Below are 9141 nucleotides of genomic sequence, written 5' to 3'. Positions count from 1 at the left end.
TTAACATTTAATTATCTGTTTAAAAAATTATTTCCATTACAGACTCATGATGTGGAATGACACAACTGCTTAGAAAGGTAAAAAGTGGAGACAAATGTCATGTAGTTTTATTCTCAGCATCCTCATTTCAGACACAAAGAAACTTGATGTATATTAAGAAAAACAAAACTAATTATTAAGTGTTTTGTAAAAGGGCATTGTCAAAACAGTGTGCACCTCGCCAATCAGTTCTTGTACTTAATGTTTTTGAGAAATGTCATAGACAACAGTTAGCTATGATTATTTAGCTCATCTTATTTAAATTCTGATTTGAAAATAAAATTTTGGGAATAACATATTTGAGAAAACAAAAATAATTGTGTCACTTTTCATTTGCTAAGTACCAAGATAAATTTAGCAGCTAACGGTATTTCTTAGAGAACTTTATGTAACTCATATCATCAAACTATTTGTAAATCACAATGCAAAAGAAATCTTCCTATTCTGGTAAAAAAAAAAAACACTTTTATTACTAAGTTATAAAAGGTGCTGGTGGTTCACAATGAGGATTATAGTTCAAACCCATTCCAGGAAGAAGTCTGTGAGACGCCTATCTTCAATTAACCACAGAAGAGCTGAAAGTGGAGCTGACATCAAGTAGACCACTAGTCTTGAGCAAATGCAGCTCAGGATCCTTGCCCAGGCCCTTAGTTCCATGCCCCAGGACCAGCACACACATCAATCAATCATTAATCAAACTTACCAGGTACAGTAACTCACAACTGTAATCCCAGCTACTTAAAAAAATATCGGAAAGACTGAGATATGAGGGCAATTCAAGCAAAAAACTCAGATCATCTTAACCATTAAAAAAAATTGGACATAGTGACATGTGCCTGTTATCATGGGTACACAGAAGTGTCAATAGTATTGCAGTCCAGCCCAGCCTGGGCATACACACAAAATGGAACTGAAGTGTTAAGGGCTGGAGCACAGCTAAAATGGTAGTGCCTACCCAGCAAGTGAGACCTTGAGGTCTAGCCCCACCACCAATGATGATATATTTAGCCTAGTACTTCTTTCCTCCTCCATCCTTTTTAAGACTGATTGCAATTTAATTTACTTACTTTTTGGTAGCATTGGGGTTTGATTTACCACTTCTTCCCCCTCTTTTCATTTTTCTGATAGGGTCTTTCCCATTTTTTCCCTAAGGCTGATCTCTGCCCTTCCTAATGAATGCCTCCCAGCAGCTGGAATTGCAGGCATGTGCCACCATGCTTAGCCCTTTTGTAATTTTTAATGGGTTTCATTATGACCTTTCCACACTGTGTTTCAATGATATTCTCCTCTAATCCTGCTGCCTTGCCCCTACCCCAATCCCTAATAATAAAGTCCCTCATTTATATTTGTGACCATTTCTTTAGATCCAGCTTCCATGATAAATATCTAAGTTTTTTTTTTTTTTAAAGCCACGTGTTTTCAGGCACAGATGGGAATTTTAATTGAAAGTGCAGTTTAATTTGAGGATATTTAATGTGGTTTTCCCAACAGGGTGCCCTGTGAAGGCTTTCTGGGGACAGGACTTTCTCAAGGCAGAGTTAACTGGAGCTGTTGTGGGGGGCCATCTTTGTTGGCTATTTGTAGGGAATGTGGAGCTCAATAGAGCACATGGTTGTTCTAAAAATGAAAGGTATTTGTGCCTAACACAAGATTAAATTTTATTTGGCCAAGCGATGTGCTTATTGCACAATAATAAGTAGGGCTGTTTTGACTCATGGCAGCAAATTAAGCAAAGGCAGAGAACTCTGGAGAAAGGTAATGGGTGCCAATGAGGACTAACATGAGTCATGCCAATTTCAGAGCAACCTTCTGCCTAAGGTCCCAAGACAGATTTCTCTTGAAGTTCTGTACCCCGAAGATTTAAGAAGTAGATATGTAAAAGTAAACTTCAAAAATTAAAAAAAAATAATGGGGTGACATTGTCCAAAAAAGAAATGCACTCTTTACTTGTAACAAACACCTTTGTATATTATCTTTATCACAATAAAAAGAAACTTAAAAAAATTAACGTGCTCCTGAAAAATTCCCAGCTTCCCCAGAACCTTGATTGTCTGCCCCAAATCAGAGGTTGGCTTTCAATACATAAACTGACTCTACTGAAATTCACACACAGATATTAGAAATGCTTGTTTTATTACGAAAACACTTGACAAGTGTACTTTGTCACAAAATCAATCGCCTAATTTTAAAAGGACATGACCTGAAGACATTGATTACAACATAGATCTTTCTTTTCTCAAGCTATTCAGGGTAAACAAGAAGGCCCTTGCTCTCACGGAGCTTACATTCTAGCACAAAGAACATTTACAGAACATGACAAATTTATGATAAATAAAAGTAAACTTAACATTTTATAAGAGCATACAGAAGGAAAGCCAGGAAACTGCCAACGAGTTCCAAAGGAAGCTATGCTTCATGGAGGAAAGTAAGAGCTTCAGTTGAAAGGCTTGAGTTCAATTAGAAGTAGATGATAATGGTTTGGACACAGGAAGCCTGGTGGACCCTAAGATGAAAAGGACTAGGAAGGATCATAAAGCTGATAGCCTAGAATGGCTGAAACCAGTCTCCTGTGAAGTGCAAATAGGGAGGCTGAAGGAGTGAAAATGAAGATCACGAATGTGGGAGGCTGGAACTTTTATAGAAACCACTTAAGGATGTTAGGAAGTATGGCTGCTCAAGGATGTACCTAAGGGGGCGGTTCTAATTCCAGAGTAGACAGGTAGGTCTATGGAAGACCAGATGCAGGAGACCACTTATGTGGTCCTTAGTGGTAAAAAACCTAAATGGCGATAATCAAGAGACAACAAAGGCAAAAGCCATAGAAGTTGATGACTGAGTGAAGCTGTTCTAAGACTACCACGTAGGTATCAGCAGACCTGCTGGGAATGCAGGAGTGAACTGGGTTAAGGACAGGTGATACTAATGGATAGATGCCATGAGTGACAGAAATGGATCAGCAGGTACAATCAAGACATAAAAACACATCCCTTAAAAATAAGGAGATGTTGCTGGCCATGGTGGCTCATGCCTGTAATCCTAGCTACTCGGGAAGCTGAGATCTGAGGATCACAGCTCAAAGCCAGCCTGGGCACTAAAGTCCGTGAGTGAGACTCTTATCTCGCATTATCTCCCAGAAAACGGGAAGTGGTGCTGTGGCTCAAGGGATAGGGTGGTAGCCTTGAGCTGAAGAGCTCAGGACCAATGCTCAGGCCCAGAGTTCAAGTCCCACAACCAACAACAACAACAAAAAAGGAGATCTTAATGCTGGTGGCTTACAAATATAATCCTAGCCACTCAGGAGGCTGAGATCTAAGAATGGGGGTTCAAAGGCAGACCTTGCAGGAAAATCTATGAGACCTTTAATTTCTTTTTGTTTTTCTTTTCTTTTCTTTTTTTTTTGCCAGTCCTGGGCTTGAGCTCAGGGCCTGAGCACTGTCCTTAGACTTTCTCAAAGCTAGCGCTCTACCACTTGAACCTCAGTACCACTTCTGGCTTTTTTCTATGTATGTGGTACTGAGGAATTGAACCCAGGTCTTCGTGCATGCTAGGCAAGCACTCTACCACTAGGTCAAACTCCCAGCCCCCCAAACCTTTTATTTCTAATTAACAAAAAAAGGTCAAATGGTAAGCCAAGTAAGAATACAAGGACCTGAGTTCCTTGCAGACTTGCAAGATGGCAGGCCCATGCTCAGCCACTCTGCTCTATCTTCCAAAATTTCACAAAGAAATCTCTATATAGACGGAGTGCTAGAGAACAAACCCCTTGGAACCACCAGCTGGTGGGAAGACAGTGAAGAGAAAAATTGAAGTGGACTCCTATACACATGGGAATGAGTCTGCTCATGACCCCTAACCACAACTACTCAAGTTAGTTTGTAAAAAGACTCAAAAGCAAGAAAAAGGAGGCAACATACGGAAGGAATTCCTTCAAATGTGCTTTACTCACATTGCTCTAGCGCCTACTTTAGGAGATACAACAGGATTCACTGTGAGAAGAAATCTTATGAATGCAATGAGTGTAGAAAAACAGAGATAGCTCACTTCTTAGCATGAAATCCTTCAAGGCAAAAATGCTACATCACAAGTAATATAATGAATGTAGCAAATCTAAGTGCTCAATCTTACTAAGCAATAAACAAATATACACTAAAGAAAACTGTTCATCTTCAGCACTCTTTCACAGACAAAAGATACAAAAGAGAAGTTTACTAGATGTAGCCAATATAGAAAACTATGAGCAACCATCTAACAGCAAGCTAAAGAATACACACTAGAGAAAAACCTTTCAAGTATGATCAATGTGGGAAAACTTTTAGAGTGAGCCTTACTCTTACTGCACACCAAAAAACCCACACTGGCAAGAAACGACATATAAGTACTCACTGTGAAAGTCTTCAGGAAATGCTCTCAGGTCTCAAAGAAACACACATATTCATAATGGTGAAAAGCCCCATTATAAACAGCATGACAAAGCTCTCCACTGTGAATCTTCCCTCAATTCTCACAGAAAAAAATACACAAGACAAAAATACAATATGAAAGTAAGAGGTGTGGGAGTTTTCAAGATTCTGTTAACTCAAAGGAGGCATGAAACTTCACCCCAAGGGAAAAAAAAGCCTTATAAATACAGTGAGTGTTACAAAGCATTTAACACAGCAGACAGGATCATTGCCACAGGAGAAGAAACACAAAATGTGCAGTGTGGAAGGCACTCCTACTGCCCGCCAGAGCATGCACATGCTGAAGAGATCCTACAGTAACACACTTCAGTCTTAAAGGACACCAAAGACATCACACAGGTGAAAAACCTGTAATCAGGGTAGGAAGGTGTTCCTGCCTCATTCCTCATAGGAGAATAATCAAAGAATGTAAATGTAAGAAATGGCTCTTTCATTTATTTAAGGAATGATAGTAATGCTTTGTTCCTAAGTTCTGTGCCCACCCACAGAAACAGCAGCAACAATCGGACTGCCAGGGCTGTGTGCTTTATATTCCCATGAGGCAACAGTATTATCTGACCAAGTATGGTCTCAAGGTGACCTAAGGTACAAGAGCATGTGTCTATAACTGAATATGCTGACCTGAGGTAGTATAGCATGTGTCTATAACTGAATATGCTGAATCATAATCCTCAGCAAGTGTGGCATCAGGACTCTCAGAGAGTTACTATGAGGAAGTCTGACTCACTCCATTTTCTTCACAGTCCATCCCTTCAGGTTCCTCACTCAACAGTCATCTTCCACCATGATTCTTTGGCAAGAAAGGCTGATCTTGGCCCCACACCAGGGAGAAGAAATCTCCCCAATGTAGTGAGTGTAGCAAAGCTTTGGGAGAACTCAGACCTCACGACATTCCCAAGCATTCACAGTGAGGAAAGCCATGAGTGCAGCGTGGGAATCTTACTTTTCCCCACAAAACATGTGCTCTTACGATTGAGGCATTTGCAATAACTCACGGTGGATAAATACCTCTCTGGTGACACAAATGCTATATACCTTTTGGTGAATGCTCTAGTTTAAAAATACATATAAGCAAATGACGAAAAATATTGTATATGAGAAGAATGTGAGAGAGTACTGGGATAAGAGTTATCCAATTACTTAAAAACCCTTTCTATAGTCATCTCTCAGAAGACCACATGGCAATTCAATGCTAGAGAGATATTTTACCTCTACAACTTGCTTCAGAAGAAAAGCAAACATTTAAAAGTTTGTTCTTGTCTTGTTCTGTGTGCCAGTGCTGGGGCCTGAACGTCAACACTTTAAACATCTAAGTTCTTCTCATTCCCAGCTGGTGCTCTATCACTTCAACAACAGCTCCACTTCTAGGTTTTGTGGTAGTTAATTGGAGGTATCTCAGATTTGTCTACCAGAGATTGCTTTGAACCTTGATCCTTAGAGCTAAGCCTCCTAAGTAGCTAAGATTCCAGGCATAAGCCACTGGTGCCAGGAAGCACCTAAAGTTTTAAGGCACCAGTGTTTTGAATGTGTGCACTAAGGATGGAGAAGTTTTCTTTCCTGACAATGTAATCAATAACCGTTGTATCTCAGATCCTGTCAGTTTTATAATTCTTACATATCAAAGGTAAGTTGAATAGAAATAAGAGAGTAAATGCATGTATCCGAGGTTTTAAAATACAAGTATACCATATGTTCCAATCATCCCACTCCTGAGTACTATTTCAGGGAAAGGATGTCAGCATCAAGAGATACTTACATGTTCATGGTTTTATGGTACTATTCAAGTAGCTACTGCAGGTAGCCATCACCAGATAAGGGTATAAAGGAAGTACAGTATGTATCTGCAATGGACTATTACTCAGTCATTAACTGATCATGCACAATGATCAATGCCATAGCTTCTATTAATTTGTGAAATTAGTATGGATAAACGAACAAATTAGTAGAAAATGTATAATTCATGGGTTAGATAAAGAATTAAATTTGCATTTGCAAATTGTCTACACATTTATAAATTCTGTGTCTCTGGGTCTTTTGTTTTCAGACCCAATGTCTGTAAGAATCTTCCTGCCAGTTTACTGATGGTTAAATTTTCCTTGCAATTCTGTATTTTTAACAATGCAGTCTTGCTTACACCTTTGAAAAATATAAGTAGTACTTAGAATTAGAATGTGTTCATATTTTAAGTAGTTTCAACCTGCTTGCTAGAAGAGAAAAGGCAAAAAACAAAAAAGAGAAGGCTAAATCTGTACCAGCTATAAAGTATGGCAGGAACCCAGTCCACTGAGAAATGGCAAACAGTTGGTATTTTCTAGTATGAGAGGAAGAGTGTCTAAAGGACACTAACATAATGGCCTGAGAAACTGGTAGAAAACCTGGACTGTCAAGCCACAAAAGCTAAGGTATGTTCAATCAACTACAAAAGGTCAGAGAATCCACTGGTTCTAGTGACACGGATGTCAATGTTAGAGAGAGCCATAGGCTATGAAAGCTGGGAAGAGGCAAGATAAGACGAGAATGGGTTAAGAGAGCCCATCGTGCCAACAATAAGGAGTCTGCCTACTATGGGAAGAAAAGAAATACATGGAAAAAAAAGGAGATAAGAAAAAAAGGAAAGAAACATGCTCTTTAAAAAGTGTGATGAAATACATCACCAAGTATAAGCAACAAAATATTTAGTGAAAATACAACATTAAATTTAAAACCCCAGTTATCCTAGAATTTTCAGATGAGGGAACTTTTCATACTGTTCGTGGAACAGAAAGGATAATTACAAATTATTTTCATTCCATGGATGATAAAAACTGAGCCACAGAAAAATTTCCTAAGGACTTTAAAATAAAGGAACTGATGCCCACCAAAAAAGTAACTTCAGTGATTTTTTTTTTAAATCACGGGGCTTGAACCAAAGGAACAAAAGGCACATGGTCTCCTTGATAAGTGGATATCAGATCCAAACAGTACAAGAGTGATGACTCAATATTCCGGTACTAAAGGTTATGGACATGGTCTTGGAGATATAAACATAACTACATGGACATAAAAATCTATGATGGGCTATATACTCCATAGATATGTTTTATTACATAGATTAATATGTATCTATGACTTATAAACCTTCAGCTTAATTTTCATTACAAGCTAAAATCTATGTGTCAGCAAATGCATATAGAGATTCCCTTCTTGAATACTTGTTTGTTATGTTTGTTGAAATATGATGTAAAAAGCAGTGTTCATAAAATCTTTCAAAAAAAATAATCATGGGGCTTGAACTCAGGGCCTGAGAGCTATCCCTAGGCTTTTTAACTCAAGGTTAGTGCTCTACTACTTTGAGCCTCAGTACTACTTCCTCAATGATTTTTTTTTTAATTTTCCAATCCTGGGGCTTGAACTAAGACCTGGGCACTGTCTCCAAGTTGCTTTTGTTCAAGAATAGCAATCTACCACTTGAGGCACAGTGCCATTTCCGGCTTTTTCTGTTTATATAGTACTAAGGAATCAAACCCAGGGCTTCACGCATGCTAGAGGCAAACACTCTACTTCTAAACTACTTTCCCAGCCCACAATTTTTTTTTTTTTGCCAGTCCTGGGGCTTGAACTCAGAGCCTAAGCACTTTCCTTGGACTTTTCTCAAGGCTAGAGCTCTACCACTTGAGCGACAGCACCATTTTTCTATGTATGTGGTAATGAGCAATTGAACCTGGGTCTTCATGCATGCTAAGCAAGCACTCTACCACTGGGCCATGCTCCTGTCCCAGTGATTTTTTTTTTAAAGGTAAAAAAGTATAATGCAAGCCAAACCCCAATGACTCTTGCCTACTGTAATCCCAGCTACTATGAGGATCATAGTTCAAAACCAGCCCAAGCAAGGAAGTCCATAACACTCTTATCTTCACCTAGCCAGCAAAAAAGCTGAGAAGTCAAGCTGTGAGTGCCAGCCTTGGGGGAAGTACAATGCAGCAGTGGACATGAATAAAGTGTAAAGTGCACGCCTATCACCTACGAGGCCCTCGTAAAGGCTCCCTTATCACATACTAGTTCCTGGGCCTCTTTCCTTCAAACTCTTGGGCTGAGAGAGAAAAAATGCACAAAACAGCTAAGAATGGTGGCACAGGAGATAATCCCAGAGCTCAAGAGGCACAAACTGAGCTACATAGCCAGCTTCAGGCCAGCCTAGTCTGGGCTACATAAAGCAAAGTCTCCAAAAAAGAAAAAAAAATCTCAAAAAGAAAACTGCACTAAGAAAAAAAAATATACTGTAACAGCTACCTATTTAAAGATTTAAAAATTGAAGGCAAACAAATATATTTTAAATATCTGGCACTTGTTCAACAGAATCCATTATATAATCTGGTTACATTCTCATGATTCCAAAGACAGTCTTCTGGATTGGTGCATTGAGGGCTGCACTAAGACTGAGACCTAGGACCAGTCTGGTGTCCACTGGATCAATAATGCCATCATCCCACAGCCTGTGAAAATAAAGAAGAAACAGGTTACGAGGAACTTGCCACCAACCATCATTTACACACTCCATTACCAGCAATGCCAAAGAGAGCTTACCTCAGGTAACACCTCAATGCTAAAATGTTCTAACAGAAATCATGCTCAAGGGAAAAGAAGAAGAGAGAGAAATAATGCA

At 39.1% G+C, this 9141-nt stretch overlaps 1 protein-coding gene across 2 annotated transcripts in view; it reads right to left on the bottom strand.

The window, feature by feature from the left end:
- Positions 1-2153: 2153 nt before the first annotated feature.
- The window catches only part of Mccc2 (methylcrotonyl-CoA carboxylase subunit 2), a 52044-nt gene continuing 45056 nt past the window's right edge, over positions 2154-9141 (bottom strand). For both annotated transcript variants that reach the window (XM_090331804.1, XM_090331803.1), the window contains exon 17: positions 2154-8971. In XM_090331804.1, coding sequence (XP_090187930.1) covers positions 8854-8971 — 118 coding nt within the window. In that variant the 3' untranslated portion in view covers positions 2154-8853. The remainder of the gene's footprint in view (positions 8972-9141) is intronic.

This window comes from Megascapheus bottae, chromosome 4, assembly GCF_031878675.1.
Source record: "Megascapheus bottae isolate mThoBot1 chromosome 4, mThoBot2.hap1, whole genome shotgun sequence".
Classification (NCBI taxonomy): Eukaryota; Metazoa; Chordata; class Mammalia; order Rodentia; family Geomyidae; genus Megascapheus; species Megascapheus bottae.
The sequence above is the reverse complement of the archived record's forward strand: the minus strand, read 5'-3'. Positions and strand labels throughout refer to the sequence as shown.